Source organism: Caenorhabditis remanei, chromosome X (assembly GCF_010183535.1).
Source record: "Caenorhabditis remanei strain PX506 chromosome X, whole genome shotgun sequence".
Taxonomy (NCBI): domain Eukaryota; kingdom Metazoa; phylum Nematoda; class Chromadorea; order Rhabditida; family Rhabditidae; genus Caenorhabditis; species Caenorhabditis remanei.
The window spans coordinates 7,043,749-7,063,570 of NC_071333.1; the positions used below are offsets into that span (position 1 = coordinate 7,043,749).

General features: G+C 40.0%; 2 protein-coding genes across 2 annotated transcripts; one reads left to right on the plus strand and one right to left on the minus strand.

The window, feature by feature from the left end:
- Window positions 1-678: 678 nt before the first annotated feature.
- On the plus strand, window positions 679-15,193 carry GCK72_023347 (uncharacterized protein; the record flags this gene model as incomplete). Its single annotated transcript, XM_053735356.1, has 28 exons — window positions 679-934; window positions 1,511-1,615; window positions 2,807-3,450; window positions 3,504-3,931; window positions 4,145-4,529; window positions 4,574-4,745; window positions 4,794-5,608; window positions 5,654-5,777; window positions 5,936-6,159; window positions 6,211-6,609; window positions 6,656-6,778; window positions 6,834-7,616; window positions 7,910-7,999; window positions 8,069-8,156; window positions 8,215-8,399; window positions 8,448-8,550; window positions 10,663-10,778; window positions 10,829-10,937; window positions 10,992-11,193; window positions 11,275-11,428; window positions 11,474-11,563; window positions 11,609-12,771; window positions 12,818-13,197; window positions 13,245-13,635; window positions 13,898-14,141; window positions 14,189-14,506; window positions 14,553-15,006; window positions 15,060-15,193. The coding sequence occupies 28 exons, from the start codon at window positions 679-681 to the stop codon at window positions 15,191-15,193; spliced, it is 8,679 nt and encodes a 2,892-aa protein (XP_053578922.1).
- Window positions 15,194-15,642: 449 nt separating this feature from the next.
- Window positions 15,643-19,589, minus strand: GCK72_023348 (uncharacterized protein; the record flags this gene model as incomplete). The annotated part of the gene is made up of 6 exons (XM_053735357.1): window positions 15,643-15,731; window positions 15,788-15,848; window positions 15,902-16,011; window positions 16,189-16,320; window positions 19,161-19,210; window positions 19,423-19,589. 6 exons carry the CDS (start codon window positions 19,587-19,589, stop codon window positions 15,643-15,645), a joined length of 609 nt encoding a protein of 202 aa, XP_053578923.1.
- Between the last annotated feature and the right edge of the window lie 233 nt (window positions 19,590-19,822).

Genomic DNA, 19,822 nt, shown 5'->3' on the forward strand with positions numbered 1-19,822 from the left:
CCAATTATTAAAACTTCATTCATCATTCTTATCCCATTGGGATAGTAAGTCACATTCCCCAATTCTCTCACAAATCTTTTCCTCCCATCATCAAATAATTTTTTTTCGCAAGATGTCTTACGAAGACGTGGGTCATGAATCATCCAGGTTGGAGTCGGTGGCGAGGTATCGTTTGTGGGACCATTGGGCCCGCCGCGACTCAGGAAGAAAAAAGAGAATTTATGTTGAGAGATAGAATGTGTGAAGAAAGGCGAATGGTAATTAATGAGTTCGGTTTTCTCGCAATGCAACGTTGTCGAGACTCTCTTCAATGTTATCAGCCCAAGTCTCTCTTATTATCAAATGCTTGCTGTCGTTTCAATTTTTTCGCTCTTATCCATCCGATTCTCCAGTTGCTCCACAGACAGGCTGGACCGCGGGCGCCTCCGATAGGCCACACCTCTTCCATCACCACTGCATACAAAACACAACCCCCTCTCGACACCCCGCCCCCTGTTAGACACATTCATTCGGATACTTCAGTTCGCAATCAAACATTCGAAACCAATCACTTTCTCTCCTTTTCTCTTTTGAATTTTATTTAATTTTTTTATGACCTCTTGATTAATATTCATTGTTTTATTTTCAGACATCACAGCAGTCTTCGAACAAGCCACAAAGCATCAAAAAATATTCAAAATGAGGAGGAGTCCGATATGGCTCTTATGGGTCATGACTCTTCTTCTGATGTCTGCTCATCTAATTGGAGCTAACGTACAAGACAAGAATGACCCAACTGGAAAATCTTCACTCGCCTTCGTCTTTGACATCACTGGATCCATGTTTGACGACTTGGTACAGGTCAGAGAAGGAGCTGCCAAAATCTTCAAAACCGTGATGGCCCAAAGAGAGAAACTGATTTACAACTACATTATGGTTCCATTCCACGATCCATGTAAGTTTCATGTTATGTTTTTATATTGTGGTCCACCTGGCATAGTAGAGGGGGAGATAGCAGGAGGGGAAAAAAAAATGAAAATTTTACACTAGTGTGATTCATGTGATCCGATTGCAATTAATCTTGCACTCCTCCTACTATCATTTTGCAATGTGGTCCCTCATCTAATCACGTTATCGCAATAATCTATACACAAACATTGAAGTTTGATTGGAATTAAAGTGGGAAGATGCCAGTCGACCAGAAGCCAAAACTTGAGCTCAAAAGCGGAATGAAGAAACATTCGAAACCAATTGTTCTTTTTTCTCGGAACAGGAGAACTCATCAATTTCACCGCTTGAAATATTGCGGGGCCACAACAACTGTGCATCAGTTTATCAGTCGAGACACACACTGCCAAATAAAAAAAACGGCGAAAAAAGTGACACCCGTGATATTCTCTCTAGGTCCTCTACCTAACCATATTACAACAAAACAGGGGGACAGCAATTGGAGTTTGACCCTGATGATGTTTCGTCATTTGGAACACCTCGGGAAGAGTAATTGGAGATTAATTGAAATGTTTTATTGCAGACTTGGGAGAAATCATCAATACCACCGACTCGACATACTTTATGCGACAACTCAGCAAAGTATACGTTCACGGAGGTGGTGACTGTCCTGAGAAGACGTTGACAGGTACGTGAAGAAACTTTTTACTTGGTGTTTTTTCTTCAGAAGATCCTATCTTTTCGAAAATGTTGCCAAAAGTTTTGACAAACTTTCTACTGAATTGTGTGTGAAAACGCGACGGTTTCGCGCAATTGCCCTTTTCCAATAGAAAGCGCGGTAAGCGGTCTGAAGCAATGGGCCACGACACCTGGCCACTACCGAAAACGGTCTTAGAAAAAGGGGTGTTGAGTCAGCGGGATTGGAAGAGAGTGAATGGAAGTGTTAATTGCTAGGCTTTGTAAGAGCATATTTTCTTGGTGAGAGGGCCGTGATTTGTCATAGTCATAAGGATTCGGAAAAAAAGAAGTTGAAATTACTAGTACACATTTGAATGGGAGGGAGTAAGTGTGTGTCTGTGAGGGGCCGATTTCATAGTAGCCATGCATTCACTTTTTGTTCTTTTCGTAGGTGCTCATCTCATTTTTTTGATGTTTCCAAAGTTTTCTCTCTGGTTATACTATGGTACGCCTACTATCCTCAAGCAATAACTGAATACCATTTTTACCTTCCCTGAATGAATTATATTTATTTTCGCTATTCCAATCATATTCTAATCTGCCGAATTCCTTTTTATCACAACTATCCACCTGGTTTCAATTAGATTACTTTATTTTTCTGAATACTTGTTGAATTTATTCACATTTTTATTCTCTTCAACCATCCCCACTATTTCAATTCAAACCAGATGGTAAGACAAATCTTGAACTTGCGAACTTTCTGACTCCCAGTTTCTCGAATTCTCTTATTTTCACATATCTTCTTATTCACATATTGTAGTTATTACTGACGAATCGGAAACGAATCGCATTCCTCCTCTTCCTCATTGAAATATGACACCATGAACATTCACAGATGTAACTGATCGTCTCCAAGAGAGAAATTAGACTGAATTTCGAGTTGCGAACTTTGTAGAAATGTGGTGTAACTTTTTCGAAACTTGAGAAGAGGTTTCAAGAGAAGACGAAGGAAAAGAATAAAATTTTGAGAAGGAAAAGTGGGACATCAAAAGAACATGGTTGTAAATCCGTCTACCGCAATAATATTTGCCCATTTTACAACTGCGTTTCGAATATTAGTTGCGCAACACATCTTCCCGTTTTGAAATAGAAAATGGGGAAAAACAAGCATCAAAAAACAAAACTATAAATTATTTTCCAGGAATTCTGAAAGCTCTGGAAATATCGTTGCCATCATCTTTTATCTACGTTTTCACTGATGCTCGCTCAAAGGATTATCACTTGGAAGATGAAGTTCTTAATATCATTCAAGAAAAGCAATCTTCTGTGGTATTCGTGATGACGGGAGATTGTGGTAACCGAACTCATCCAGGATTCCGTACCTATGAACGAATTGCCGCCGCTTCTTTTGGACAAGTTTTCCATTTGGAGAAAAGTGACGTCAGCACAGTTTTGGAATACGTGAGGCATGCTGTGAAACAGAAGAAAGTTCACATGATGTATGAAGCACGTGAACGTGGAGGAGTAACAGTGAGAACGATCCCAGTCGACAAACATCTCTCAGAACTCACTATTTCACTTTCTGGAGATAAAGATGACTCGGACAACTTAGATATTGTGTTGAAAGACCCGGAAGGTAGAACACTGGACAAACGGATGTACAGCAAAGAAGGGGGAACGATTGATTTGAAGAACGTCAAGCTGATTCGTCTGAAAGAACCAACTCCAGGAGTATGGACAGTGACTACCAATTCAAGACTGAAGCATACAATTCGTGTGTTTGGACATGGTGCTGTAGACTTTAAATATGGATTCGCTTCTCGCCCACTAGATCGCATTGAGTTGGTTAGTAACACTCTCTGATAAGTTAAGATTATCAACTTATTTGTAATTTTCAGGCTCGTCCTAGACCAATCTTGAATCAAAATTCGTACTTGTTGGTGAACATGACCGGACTTCTGCCACCAGGAACTGTTGGGGAAATCGATCTTGTTGATTATCATGGTCACAGTCTGTACAAAGCAGTTGCATCTCCTCATCGCTCCAATCCTCACATGTATTTTGCCGGACCATTCATTCCACCAAAAGGATTGTTCTTCGTGAGAGTCAAGGGATACGACGAGGACAACTTCGAATTCCTCCGTATTGCACCAACGGCTATCGGAAGTGTGATTGTCGGAGGGCCTCGCGCTTTCCTAGCTCCAATCCATCAGGAATTCGTTGGAAAAGATCTAAATTTGTCGTGTACTGTTGAAAGTGCATCACCTTACACTATTCATTGGGTTAAAGGAGAAGAGGAAATTCTCGGAGGACCACTTTTCTATCAGTGAGTTACAATTACGTCATTTTTCCAGATTTTAGAAAATGAAAATCGAGAAGATATCTAAATACACACCCAAAACTAAAGTATGAGAGCGTAGCCGGCTGAGAAATGTGCAAATCCCCCTTTGCCGGTCGCAATCTGTCGTGACGGTGTTTGCACCACTTTTCACTTCTCTATTCTTTTTTATACGGCGGGAATAACTTTTTTCATTTTCAGCAACACCGATACCTCTGTCTGGACTATTCCTGAACTTTCTTTAAAAGATGCCGGAGAATATCAATGTCGTGTCACTTCTGACAATGGAAATTACACCGTCAAAACACGTGTAGAAGTCCGTGAATCCCCTCCACAAATCGTCGGAGCTCGTAATGAAACCGTTCCACTCGGAAATACAGCATTCTTGCATTGTCCAACCCGTTCAGCTGGAGAAGTAGAAATTAGATGGACCAGATTTGGCTCTACTGTTTTCAATGGGCCAAACACGGAAAAATTGGCAAATGGAACACTGAAAATCCATCATGTGACACGTTCGGATTCTGGAATTTACGAGTGTTTGGCTAGAAATGCGGGAGGAATGAGCACACAAAAAATAATGTTAGAAGTGAGTTATTTTTTCAGAGTATTCAGTTAAAGAAAATATTGAAGATCATGGAGCCGCCATCAGTCAAAATCCATCAGAAAGAAACGTATTACGTGATTGGAGACAATGTTAACATCACTTGTGAAGGATTCGGAGACCCAAAACCAGAAATATATTGGTACTTTAGAGATTACCGAGTCACTACTGACCACAGAACCGAGGCCGACTCGTTGACAAGTGAATTTTAATATATTTCGAAGAAAAACGGAAACATTTGATTTTCAGACTTCCTATACATCCGAGAAGCTGTACCACAAGATCAAGGATCATATGAATGTCGTGCGATGAGTCCTGCTGGACAAGCCTGGGATACCGCCGATTTGATTCTCGCAACAACACCAAAAGTTGAAATCATTCAAAACAAAATGATGGTTGGACGCGGAGATCGAGTTTCGTTTGAATGCAAGACTCTTAGTGGAAAACCAACACCAAAAATCAGATGGTTCAAGAATGGAAGAGATCTCATTAAGACTGATGACTTTATCCGAGTGAACGACGGACAATTGCACATTTTGGGAGCCAAGGATGAAGATGCTGGTGCATATTCATGTGTCGGAGAGAACATTGCCGGAAAAGATGTGCAAGTTGCTAACTTGTCTGTTGGAAGAGTCCCAACTATCATTGAATCCCCACATACCGTCCGAGTCAACATCGAAAGACCAGTAACCCTACAATGTCTTGCTGTTGGAATCCCACCGCCGGAAATCGAATGGCAGCGATCTGGAATCACCATCGGACCAGAGAGCAATTCAAGATACACCCAACTAGCTGATGGAAATCTTCATATTGCTGAAGCTCAAATTGAAGATCAAGGACAATTCACTTGTGTGGCAAAGAACACCTACGGACAACAATCTCAAACTACTACTTTGATGGTCACCGGATTGGTATCACCAGTTTTAGGACATGTTCCACCAGAAGAGCAGTTGATTGAAGGACAAGATTTGACTCTTTCTTGTGTCGTTGTGTTGGGAACACCAAAACCGTCAATTGTATGGTTGAAGGATAACCAACCAATTCAAGAAGGATCTTCCGTAATTGTAAGTTAGTACCAATCATGAACATTTTTTTATTCGTTCTTGCAGGTTGAGGGTGGTGGCTCGTTGCTCCGTTTGCGTGGTGGAAACCCGAAAGATGAAGGAAAATATACTTGCATCGCCGTCTCACCAGCAGGAAATAGTACCCTGAACATCAACGTTCAATTAATAAGTAAGTGAAAACCGCATGATGCATGGGTGAAAGATGAAACACTATGATGAGTGAGTTCTTCTACTCCTATTCTTTCTGCCCAACATTTTTGACCTACTCCCCCAACTCTTTTTTTCTCATTTTGTCTTTATTGCATGATGTGTTGTTCTTCCGTACAGGAAAGCCAGAGTTCGTGTTCAACTTGGACCAAGGAAACGTGAAGAAGCCGACTATCCCGGGATTGGACGACAAACATGTGGCAACTGTCAATACCACTCATGATGTGCTTGATGGAGACAGTTTTGCAATCCCATGTGCCGCTTCCGGTACACCACCACCGACCATTACTTGGTACTTGGATGGAAGACCAATTACACCAAACAACAAAGATTTCTCCGTGATGGTACACACAAATGTATATACTTCTCATGTTCCTAATATTGATTGTTTTCAGCCTGACAACACTCTGATCGTTCGAAAAGCGGATAAGTCGTACTCGGGAGTGTACACGTGCCAAGCAACCAACAGCGCTGGAGAAAACGAGCAGAAGACAACTATCCGAATCATGAGCACACCAGTCATCTCACCGGGACAAAGTTCATTCAACATGGTTGTCGACGATCAAATCATCATTCCGTGTGATGTGTATGGAGATCCAAAACCAAAGATCACATGGCTTTTAGATGACAAACCATTTACTGACGGATATGTCAATGAAGATGGATCACTGACTATTGAAAGAGTTCTTGAAGAACATCGAGGAACATTCTCTTGTCATGCTGAAAATGCAGCTGGAAATGATACTCGCACAGTCACACTTACCATTCACACCACACCAACTATAAGTGCAGAGGTAACATACACTCTCAGAACGGAACTGTACATCAAATTTTTTTCAGAATTCAGAAAAGACGGCTCTCCAAAATGAGACAGTCGTATTAGAATGTCCAGCCCAAGCACTTCCGCCACCTGTCAGACTTTGGACATATGAAGGAGAGAAGATTGATGCCTTGTTGATTCCAGTATGTTCTTTTCTTGTCGAACATTACTTTATAAAACTAATATTTCGTATTTTAGCACACAGTCCGTGAAGATGGAGCATTGGTCCTTCACAATGTTAAACTGGAAAACACCGGAGTATTCTCTTGCCAAGTTTCCAATCTTGCTGGAGAAGATTCACTATCATACACTCTTTCGGTTCATGAGAAACCAAAGATTATCTCGGAAGTTCCAGGATTTGTTGATGTTGTCAAAGGATTTACAATTGAGATTCCATGCAGAGCAACTGGAGTTCCAGAAGTGATCAGAACTTGGAATAAGGATGGCATCGATTTGAACATAGACGGAAAGAAAATTTCAGTGGATAATCATGGAACTTTGAGAATTTCTGAAGCCACCAGAGAAGATATTGGAAATTACAATTGCGTAGTCACTAACCAAGCTGGAAAAAGCGAGATGACTACTAATGTAGATGTCCAGGAACCTCCAGTCATTTCACCTAGCACTCAAACCAACAACACTGCTGTCGTGGGAGACCGTGTCGAACTGAAGTGTTATGTGGAGGCGTCACCAGCAGCAACAGTCACTTGGTTCAGAAGAGGAATTGCAATTGGAAGTGGAACGAAAGGATATACTGTTGAACCAGATGGAACACTTGTTATCCAAAGTGCAACTGTTGAGGACGCAACTATCTACACCTGCAAGGCCTCAAATCCTGCTGGAGTAGCTGAAGCTAATCTTCAAGTCACTGTCATTGCATCTCCGGATATCAAGGATCAAAATGTGGTTACACAGGAATCTGTCAAGGAATCTCATCCATTCTCGTTGTATTGTCCAGTGTTCAGCAACCCACTGCCACAGGTTAGTTGCAGTCAGACAGCATATAAGCTTTTTTCGAAAAAAGTGATCATGAAGAACTGAGTTTATGCACAATTGCGTTTTCTAGATAATTAGTTCATGAATATATTTCAAACAAATGTGATGAATACGAAGAAATGGGCAGCATTTTGAAAGAATACCTAATAAGGGCATCTGAATTTTCTAACATTTGCTTCAATTTCCGTCCACCATGTGCGCAAGGAAATCTAGTTTTGTCAAATTTTCATAGGCGAATGTCTATTCTCAACATTCCGCATTTCAAATTTTAATTTCAGATTACGTGGTACCTGAACGATAAACCACTCAGCAACGACAACACTTCATTAAAAGTTTCGGATGACAAACGTAAACTTCATGTGTATAAAGTGAGTGTAGCATTTGTTTGGATTTTGCTGGCTGATTATGGTTTAGTCGTACTAAATAACTTATTTCAGGCGAAGATCGCCGACTCAGGAGTCTACAAATGTGTTGCTCGAAACGCTGCCGGTGAGGGAAGCAAGTCGTTCCAAGTAGAAGTTATTGGTGAGAAAATTGTGTTGTTTTCGGCCCCCTCACTAATTAATTTTCTCGCGTATTTCAGTTCCACTCAATATTGACGAGTCGAAATACAAGAAGAAGGTGTTCGCCAAAGAAGGAGAGGCAGTTACTCTCGGTTGTCCAGTCTCTGGATACCCAACTCCGAAGATTGACTGGGTTATTGACGGAACCATCGTAAAGCCAGGAAAAGAGTACAAAGGAGCAAGATTGTCGGATGATGGACTAACGGTGAGCTCGCATGTTTTTTATTTACTAACTCCTTTTCTGCAATTTCAGCTGTATTTCGATGGTGTTAGTGTGAAACATGAAGGCAACTACCATTGTGTTGCACAGAGCAAAGGAAGCACTTTGGACGTCGATGTGGAGCTATCAGTTTTGGGTATTTCTTTTGAAAATTTTCTGTTTCGCAGCTCTGTGTACAACGCTTCTCCTAAACGTTTATCTTATCCGTTCAGATCTAACTCTGGGCTCAAACCACCCAGATTTTCCAGTTTCTTACCACACGAAATTAATCTTTCTTTTGATGATCCAGTGTTGACAAATGTTGACAAACTTAAGTTTCTCTCATTACCACCACCTAAACTAAACGATAGAGTGCCCAGCCGCTTCTCCCCATATTCCATCAATCTAACGCTCGAGGATGTTGTTACAGCTCCACCACTGCTGCCAGCTAAACTGCCTGAAAAAGTGCTAGAGTACAGAAAAAAGAAAGTTTGGACGCCACGTCAAATCGCGATTTTCGCACAGTGAATTGTACAGTAGCGAGCATAAGTGAGCACCCCTTCGTACTTTCATGTGTAACTCAGCTGAATCATGTCCGTTTTGCCTAAACTTTTTTTTGAAAGAAAGCCAAAATATTCAGCAATCAGGTAATGTGTTTTTTGAAAAACTTCCGTCACTGATTTTTTCGATAATCGATTTTTCCTGATATTGATTTGAAAATCCGAAAAAAAACTTTTTATTTTTCTCTTGAAGTTATTGAGTTTTTTGTTTCAAAATGTTGGAAAATGCTCAGATAAACAAAAAATTATGTTAAATCGGCTACTTAACTCATGAGCATCGTGTGAGAGCTCCAGAAGTCAAAAGTGGTGCCCTCGGAAAAACCTTCATAATTCATCGAAAAATGCTCCAAATTAGCCGAAACATCTACGAAAAGACGTGTCTTGTGTTTTTCTACAAATCAACATCAAAAAATAACAATTTCAGGAAAAATAATTTTTCTAATTTTTTCACTCAAAAAATATTTTATCCCCATTTTTTCTCAATTTCTGGTACTTTCTGGATGAAAAAACTAACATAACTTTCAAAAAAAGCACAAAACCTGCTTAATCACACGTAATGAAACACATTTATGTATTCCTTGTTCGTGTTGTAGCCAGAAAGTACCAGAAATTGAGAAAAAATGGGGATAAAATATTTTTTGAGTGAAAAAATTAGAAAAATTATTTTTCCTGAAATTGTTATTTTTTGATGTTGATTTGTAGAAAAACACAAGACACGTCTTTTCGTAGATGTTTTGGCTAATTTGGAGCATTTTTCGATGAATTATGAAGGTTTTTCCGAGGGCACCACTTTTGACTTCTGAAGCTCTCACACGATGCTCATGAGTTAAGTAGCCGATTTAACATAATTTTTTGTTTATCTGAGCATTTTCCAACATTTTGAAACAAAAAACTCAATAACTTCAAGAGAAAAATAAAAAGTTTTTTTTCGGATTTTCAAATCAATATCAGGAAAAATCGATTATCGAAAAAATCAGTGACGGAAGTTTTTCAAAAAACACATTACCTGATTGCTGAATATTTTGGCTTTCTTTCAAAAAAAAGTTTAGGCAAAACGGACATGATTCAGCTGAGTTACACATGAAAGTACGAAGGGGTGCTCACTTATGCTCGCTACTGTATTTTTCCTTTATTTCCGGAATGCGTTACTACTGACATTTACTAATAACCATTCGATATCCCTTTTCAAACGCTATGAGCAATTTCATAAACCTCATGAACAATTTATGAGACTAATCGCCTAAACTAATAATATAAGTTTTTCTATTCCCAATAGAAAAAAAACCTGAATGCATATTATTTTTTCCTGTTAGTATGATCTTTGCATGTTTCTATACCGATGTCTGCATGAGGTGTGTTCCGTAGTGTCTGTCTTCCTATGTATTGCTATCCCTCTTTTTTTGTTCCGGTAATTATTTTTTCTGGTAGAGAATTTCAGTTGTAATAGGCTTTTGAACAGGGTAATTTTATTTTAATAACATGTCATCCCCTGCTTAGTTCACTTTGTTTCTTCATCGCCCTATTTATTGTGTTAGCTTGTTTTCCCGCACCCATATTTGCTTTTAATAAACATGCACTGGTTCACACATGCTTCTTCTATCTTTCATTGCAATCTGAACGGATCGGAAAAACAAAATTATTGCATACTGCTTTTGATATTTTGAGGCGTTGTACACAAGTTAGCAACAGTAGAGCAATAACCTTTTTAGCTGTACCAATTGTCGGAGAAGATGAATCATTGGAAGTTTCACTTGATAAGGATATCTCTCTTTCTTGTGACTTGTTGACGGAATCTGATGACAAAACTACTTTTGTCTGGTCTATTGTACGTTGTCGTGTCTGAAGATGTTTCTTAATAAAAATTCTAACTTTCAGAACAATGTTGAAGATGAACGCCCAGAAAATGTCCGAGTTCCGACCGATGGACATCGTCTTTACATTACTAACGCCAGACCGGAAAATCGTGCCGAGTACACTTGCAGAGGTAATCCCGTACAACATCTTCCACTTAAATAACCTCACTCCATGTATTTTTCAGTCACGAATTCTGCTGGAAAAGCTGAGAAAACCATAACATTGGATGTCTTGGAACCACCTGTGTTTGTTGAATCTGAATATGATGGAAACCTAAAACTTATTGGTGATAACCCGATTATTCTTGGTTGCGAAGCTACAGGAAATCCGAAACCAGAAATCACATGGAAAATGGATGGAAAAGAAGTGGACAAAAACTGGCAATTGTGAGTTTTCCTAGAACAGATACTATCTTTTAATGAGATTTTACTCAACCGAGACTAACTCTCTTATAATTTGTTTTACAGCGATGAATCTCATTTGAGAGTCGAGAAGCTTACTGGCAAGGCTGCTCAGATAACATGCTTGGCACAAAACAAAGCAGGCACCACTTCTCGCGATTTCTTCATTCAGAATATTCCTGCGCCGACATTCAAAGATGATCGGAAAGTTAGCACTACAGTAAGTGAATTGTGTATTCAACAATTTCATATATTTAAAATTTAGTTCCGTGAAACCGAAACCATCATTTTGGATTGTCCAGTGTCTCTTGGAGATTTTGAAATCACTTGGATGAAACGAGGAGAAAAGTTGACGGTAACAATATATAACAGTAATAAAATACCCATTTTTATGTTTCAGGAAAAAGATGCTATCTTCACCCTTGAAAACACTCGTCTGTCAATTCTCAACGCTGCCCGTTACCACGAAGATGTGTACACATGTGTTGCAAATAACACCGCTGGTCAAGTCTCCAAAGAATTCGATGTTGTTGTCCAAGTTCTTCCAAAGATCAGAAACGTGCTTCAAACTTTGGAACCAAATGAAGGTGACGATATTCTGATCAATTGTGAAGCTGAAGGAAATCCACAACCTTCTGCAAGATGGGACTTCAACCAAAAGGAACTTCCCGAAACAGCAGTTCAAGTGAACAGCAATCATTCAATCGTGATTTCCGGAGTAACCAAAGATCACAGTGGAGTTTACAAGTGCTACGCTACAAACGAAATCGGCCAAGCTGTAAAGACAGTTAATGTTCATGTCAAAACCAAACCGAGATTCGAGTCTGGACAGAATACTGAAGATGCCACTGTCAACCTGACAAGATCTGTCACTTTGGAATGTGATACTGATGATGCGATCGGAATTGTGATTACCTGGACTGTACACGGTAAACCATTCTTGGCAGAAACTGAGGGCATTCAGTTGTTGGCTGGTGGAAGATTCCTTCATATCGTTTCCGCTAAAGTCGAAGACCATGGAGCATACGCTTGTACAGTGACCAACGACGCTGGAGTTGCTACAAAGAATTTCAATCTTGCCGTTCAAGTCCCACCAACTATTGTGAACGAAGGCGGTGAATATACAGTTATTGAGAACAACTCACTTGTTCTTCCCTGTGAAGTTACCGGAAAACCGAATCCAGTCGTCACTTGGACTAAGGATGGAAAACCGTTAGGAGATTTGAAATCTGTGCAAGTACTTTCTGAAGGACAACAATTCAAGATAGTGCACGCTGAAATAGCTCACAAAGGATCATACATCTGCATGGCTAAGAATGATGTTGGAACCGCTGAAATCAGTTTTGATGTTGATATCATTACTCGTCCAATGATCCAGAAGGGTATTAAGAATACTATCACAGTGGTGAAAGGAAATACAGCAACGCTGAAATGTCCTATTGATGATGACAAAAACTTTAAAGGACAAATCATCTGGTTGCATGACTATATACCGATCGATTTTGCGGAAACTGGGGAAAGGATCACTCATGTGTCCAACGATCGTCGTATTGCTATTCACAAGTAACAAAAAATTCCATTTGTTATTGAACTTAATTTTTTATTTCAGCTCTACCGAAAGTGACGAAGGAGCTTACAGTTGTCGTGTGAAGAATGATGCCGGAGAAAATAGTTTCGATTTCAAACTTGCTGTCTATGTGCCACCTAAAATTGTCATGTTGGATAAGGACAAGAATAGAACAATTGTTGAAAACAACAGTGTCACTCTTTCTTGTCCTGCTACAGGAAAACCAGAGCCTGAGATTACTTGGTTCAAGGATGGAGAGACAATTCATGCAGATAATATCCAAAATATTATCCCACATGGAGAACTTATTGGAAATGAACTCAAAATCACCAGAATTTTACAAGATGATGCCGGAAGATACACTTGTGAAGCTGACAATGTCGCTGGTAGTGCTGAACAGGATGTTATCGTTAATGTTATGAGTAAGAATCCTGATCATCAATTTGTATTTGCAAACAAACATTTTCAGCTGTTCCACGAATCGAAAAGTATGGAATTCCATCCGACTATGACTATAAACAGAACGAACGTGTAGTGATCTCCTGCCCAGTATATGCAAAACCACAAGCCAAAATAACGTGGCTTAAAGCAGGAAAACCATTGGAATCAGACAAATTTGTTAAGACGAGTGCTAATGGACAAAAGCTCTACTTGTTCAAACTTCGCGAATCCGACTCCAGCAAGTATACTTGTATGGCTACAAACGACGCTGGATCTGATAAGAGAGACTTCAAAGTCAGCATGCTGGTGGCTCCCTCGTTCGATGAACCAAACATTGTCCATCGTAACACTGTCAATGCTGGAACTCATACTACTCTCCATTGCCCAGCCAGAGGAAGTCCGACCCCTACAATTACATGGTGAGTCCGCTGAGCAGAAAAATGGGATTTTTTCCTCTGAAAAAAGAAAAGGGCGAGGTGGAATTGGTAATTTATTTGCTTCTCAATTCTCCAATCCGCCCAAAAATTTCTAAATCCTACGAAAACAAATTACCTCAAACAAACCGAATTGAAAAGAGAGGAAACAAAGACGAATGGAATTCTAAATAGAAGACAAATGAGAAAAGCTAGAAAAACAAAAACAGAGAAATAAACAACAAAAAAGTAATGAAAAATATTGCAGGCTCAAAGACGGTATCGCTATCGAACCAAGTTCAAGATATGTGTACTTTGATAGCGGCAGACAACTCCAAATCAGTTCAGCAGAAGGATCAGATCAAGGAAGATACACTTGTATTGCTACCAACTCCGTGGGATCTGACGATTTAGAAAACACTCTGGAAGTTATCATCCCACCGGTTATCAAGGGAGACCCTCGTGAAACTATCAATGTCATTGAAGGGTTTGCTTCTGATCTTCTTTGCGAGGTAAGTATTAAAAAACTCAGACAAAACCTCACACATAAACAATCCAGAGCAACCATACCGACGTGGAAGTTGAGTGGCAAAAGGATGGATTGACTATCAACAAGGAATCTTTGCGTGGCGATAGTTTTATCCAAATTCCGTCTTCTGGAAAAAAGATCAGTTTCCTCTCTCCCAAAAAGTCAGACTCTGGAAAATACACTTGTATTATGAGAAATCCTGCTGGAGAAGCAAGAAAAGTGTACGATTTCACAGTGAATGACCCACCATCCATCAGTGACGAGCTCTCATCAAACACTGTATTGACTATGATTTCAAATGCAGTGCTGGAAATCAATTGTGTTGTTTCTGGATCTCCACATCCAAAGGTTTGTTATAAAATGTTAGTTTTATAGGTGACGATTTTTTTTTCAGGTTACATGGTTCTTCAACAACGAGCCAATCGACGCTAGCGAGCATCATGAGTTTAAGAACAATGGTGAATCTCTCCGTATCATTGATTCAAAGGAATCACATGCTGGAACTTATACTTGTGCCGCTGAAAATTCGGTTGGAGAAGCCAAAAAAGACTTTTATGTTAGAGTCACTGCTCCACCAACTTTTGATTCCCAGCTTGAAACATATGTGGTTAAAACTGGAGATTCTGTTTTCCTCAAATGTCTTGCCAAATCAACGACTCCAATAACAAATGTTCAATGGACAGCTAACAACGTTGATTTGGAGATGAATCCAACAGACTACAAATATTCAACAACCGACAAAACGATGAATGTGACCAACATTCAATTGTCGGATGATGGTTTGTACATCTGTACTGTTGAGAATGATGCTGGACCAACATCGAAATCTTTCAAAATTAGTGTCATCGGTAAATAAGCAAATTTATTTTGGAAGACCACACAACAATAATATGATTTTTAGAACCTCCACGTTTCCTGGATCTTCAGGAAAAATACCCGATTATTGTTGGAAATCGTATGGCAATCGATTGCTCAGCAATTGGAACACCTAAACCAACAGTTCTATGGATGAAAGTGAGTCACTTGGCAGTTTAAACTCGTTATCACAGATATCTATGACATAAACTGCTAATAGGAAGAAGGGATAGAGAAGAGGGAATTTAAGGCCACGTAATTTTTCATAATCACACCGGTAATCGGAATAGGAGAACGTTGGGGAGAAGAAAGATTAGCACAGAGAGATGAGGGAGACAAGAATGACAAGAATGAATGGAAGAAGGAAAGAAATATGGGATGATGAGCAGACACCGTATTTATTGCACACTTTTCCACCCGCACATTCGAGTCCCACCCGCCAGATTGGTTTTTGGAACATATCCATTATTTTGTATTTTCGATAAGCGTTTTGACATCGTCGATTAGTTGGTTTCTGGAAATTGAAAAATTCTCAATAATCGAGATTCTTGAAATTAGAAAGCTCACCAAGTTAAAATCATAGCAACATAGTTGACACCTATCTTCCGATGCAAATCCTGTATCTTGGTCTATCGAAGGACAATCGCATACCATAAGATGAGGAGCATATCTTGCACATGGGTTCTCGCAGGTGTTATCCACGCATAGCTTTTCCATTCTGTAAGAGAAAATTGTTTTTGAGAAGATATATCTCGTGATAAGAAGACAACGTACTTTCGATCACAAACGGAACCCGACGATTTAGTGTGACAAACGGAATTTGAACAGCGGCCTCCTGAGAAATTGAGAGAAATTGTGGATCATTGATGATCAAAAATTGTGACCTACCAATGCAAAGTCTCGCAGAGTCCGTATCATCGCACGGAAGCCCTTCCAGTTCTGCGCCATGCATCCGGCATCTGGAACATGCTTCGCGTTCCCATCGTTCACCGTTTGGTCTGTAATGCAACATGAGTTTTATGCTCTTTCCAAACTGCCTTTCTCTTTCTCTCCTATACATAAATAACGAAGAGTTTTTGTGTTTGGAATACTATAGTCTGGAGAGTCATTGAAGACACACACACACATCCACAACAGTGATACTCGTGGGAAACGAGAACTGCCACCTGACTAACCGAAGTATGTTATGATGATGGGCCGCCATGCACTGATGTTCCGAGTTTCCACAGCATAGATAGCAATAATTGTCCTCTTCTGCATCACATTCACATTCCTGCATCCCTCGTAATGAACACGCCGAGACACACCTAGAAGAAAAAAAGTAATCTTATTAAATGGAAGAAGCCATTTTTTAGTTTCTCATTTCACCCCCTCTCTTTCACCCGATCCATCTTCCCATTGAGTGCACCAGGAAATTTACATAGTCCCCGGTTTTCCCGCATGCAAGCTGTTTGGTGTAATGGAGAAGGAGAAGAAGAAGAAGGATAAGTCATCGAGGCCGTCTTTTATAATGTGGAAATAGCAAGAGGCACATCTCTTCCAATAGAATGGCACCTCTCCCGGAGCCAGCCAATTCCAATTCCATTACGAAAGGCGCCCATGGCTCGTTTCATTAGAAAACTTCTCATTAAGAAGATTGATGCGAGAGGGAGAAGGCTATCTAGATATTTTCAGAAGACGGATAGGTGTGACTTGACTTTTCGAAATGATGATTTCATTTATGCATGTTTCTGATACTATGTGCCATATTTTGTGTGTTTACATAGATTAGTATTAGCGTGACTAACACAAACCCAGGTGTTTTTGGTATATGTTTTTTGGGTTAGTTTTGAGAACGAAAAACTGAGCAAACTAAACGAAAAAACCAATTTCGGTCTTCGACCTCCCCTTTTTCTTCTTTACTATAACTTTCCTCTTCGTTTTTCTTTTCAAAGCCACTCTTTTTCTGCTTGCCAATCCTCATTTGTCTTGTGATGAATGGAGGAAAAGGCAAAAATAAAAGCAGAGAAAGGAGAAGAAAAGGAGAGCAATTCATTCGGTCGAATTTAAAATACGATTAATGGATGGGAGGAGACTGCCAATTAAAAATACACTTTTCTCTATGACGGGTCCCATTTTTTGCTCCGAGAGATGAAAAGCTCATCTAGAAAATATTATGGCATATACTGAATTCGATATGAAGTTTTTTCAACTGCTTATGTAAAGTTGAGTCGAGTCACTCACTCTGTCAGAATACCGATGAAGGATACGGTGGCATAGATATAAATGAATGGATAGTGGAAAACTGAAAACAAGTAAAGCTGAATTCAATTAATCCTTCCCTCCACTTTCACAACCATCATTAACTTTGCATCTGGAACACACACACAGAAATCTTGTCTTATCTTGTCCAACAACACTTTCTTGTTGTCAAAGATTAATTGAAGTTATATATCTCCCACTTTTGTTAGATCTCCAGGCGTCATGTGTCACCAAGTGCCCACTCAATTTCTAACTAACATACCGCGTTGTATCAATAGCACCTGTTGGACCAAAACCGGAATGGAACTTCTGCCCAATGATAATGGCTACGAGGGTCTCAGTGTAATTTAATACCAAAAAAAGCGTTTTTAAGAGGAGATGTTGGTAGCGGACCCTTCTCTCGAAAACTGCAATGTTTGTTTTTCTATTTCCAGATGTTGTTGTGAATGAAAGTTTAGCAAAGCAATAATTCGCAAAATCATAATTTCTTTTACAATGTCTTCTTGTTCTTCCTTCCTAGCAGGACCCATCAAGCTTTCGAAAAAACGGCAAAATGTTCCCAGGGGATATTCTCCTTAAGGTTACTCCCCCTTCTTTTTTCTCAGTGACTCAGTGTAAGTGAGCGTGTATATGAGGTTAGTGGAAGTAACTGAGAGTGTGTAGAAGGGTCCTTCTTCCTATTGAAGTATGTGTGTGTGTGCCTAAAAGAAGAAGAATTATCATTCATGATCGGCTCTCCGAGCGCCCTGCGTTTTGATATGCCCTTGGGAGAGTATAGGGAACTGGTTGGGGCTACAGCGAAAAAAGAATGGAAAGAGTCAAGCCAAAATGATGGGTTTTTTCTTTTCTATACGATTCATTGTAAACGATGAGACCGCTAAAGAAAGTGTCACGAACACGTTCCGCTCATTTTTCAAGTCGTTTTTTGCAGTAGTCTGGAGCAGAGGTCTCGTCTGGGCGTTCATTTCAGAAAACTGCTTGGATGATCAATGTTTCATTGGGTGGGGTCTCCAAGTCTAACCCCCCTTTCGTGACATGCGAGTTTTATCCATGCGTGAAATTCCGAGCACATTAACTCGTGTCAGACGGGGGGTAAAGAGGGGAAAAACTTAGCGGCAGTATCTGACAACCGCTTACCCATTTATTTCTCTATTCAAGGTATCTTCTTCTTTTTTCTTCTCGTCCACGCACTTCATGCAATGCAAGGAACATATCTGCTTATTTTCATTGTCACTATCGGTTAGAATCAACCGCCGAGTGAACAGAAAAGACAAAAAACCCTTTTTTGCTCTGAAAAATCCCTGCTGAAGCTAATTGCGGCGGAAGCTGTGGGAAGGCGAAGAAAAAAAGAAAGCGCCAAATGCACTTCACTATTTCTTTTAAAGTGTTGCTCAACGCCGTCGACAGAAGAATGGAATCGCACGTCGGACAATGGATTCTTGAGAAAACCTTTGAATAGCTGTGTCCTGGCTGTGCAAAATTCAAAAATCGCAGTGCCGATTATAGAGCACAACTTGAGGGCAACTTGACAAGTTTGACATGACAAGTGTTAGTATCTATCTCAATCACTCATCTCCTCTGGATTCTTCTCTCTTGTCTTTTTTTTTCGGTTGACCATGGAAATCTGGGCAAGAATTGAAAAAAGTCCTTCAGTTCATTTTTTCTAGAAATAGAACAGAAATCAAGTTTTCTAAGGTTCGAAAAGCACCGATCCTTTTTTGTTTAGTTTTGAAAATTGTTTGGAAAATGGCATTTTTGTAAACTATTCTTACAACAAGTGACTTTTTGAATTTGAAAAAAGGAATCAGAAGAAACCAAGGATTGCAGGAAAAAATTGTGGTCATGGTTGTGATTTTATGACTTTTTTTCTCAGTCTTTTGAATAGAATAGATTGGATTTGACTTACACTTTCCTTCTTGCTCCTTCTCGCTCTTTTGTCCCAGTGAGAATGGAGTCCTTTACATACATACTCTACATATAACCAATCGCATAGCATAGTACATGTACTTTTATGTATTCATTGGTTTCTCACTTTTTCTAGTGAGACCTTGTTAACTCAAACTCTAAGTAATAGTGCACCAACAATTTTTGAACTTTTCCTGACTAGGCGATGAGCTCGTTTGAACCGCCATAAAAAGAAACATTATGCGTTTTGGAAATGGACTTACGTGTTATTTCTGCATACGGTAGCGGCGTTCTCGGAGCAAATGTTTCCTTCTGTTGAGCACATGTGGGTCCGATGTTCGTGTTCCGTGCCAGTGCATACCGCCACAAGTGTGATGAGCAGGAAGATGAGAGGTAGATTGCCGCCGCGGTTCTTCCATCGTATCATCATACTGGAGCCTCCAGGACTGATTAGTAGAATTTTAGATGGATCAAGTGAGAAGGACGTGATTAAGAGTGCAGATATCGCACAACAAAAGCATGAGCAAAATCTTGAACGGGCGTCGTCGCGGGGCGGGAATGAACTGGAAGCAAGGGGGACAAGAAAAAATGGAGATGGCTTGAAGAAGGCGCTGCCTGCACGGGTGTATGTGTGGTGGGGGAGAGGATGGCTGATGTGGGGGG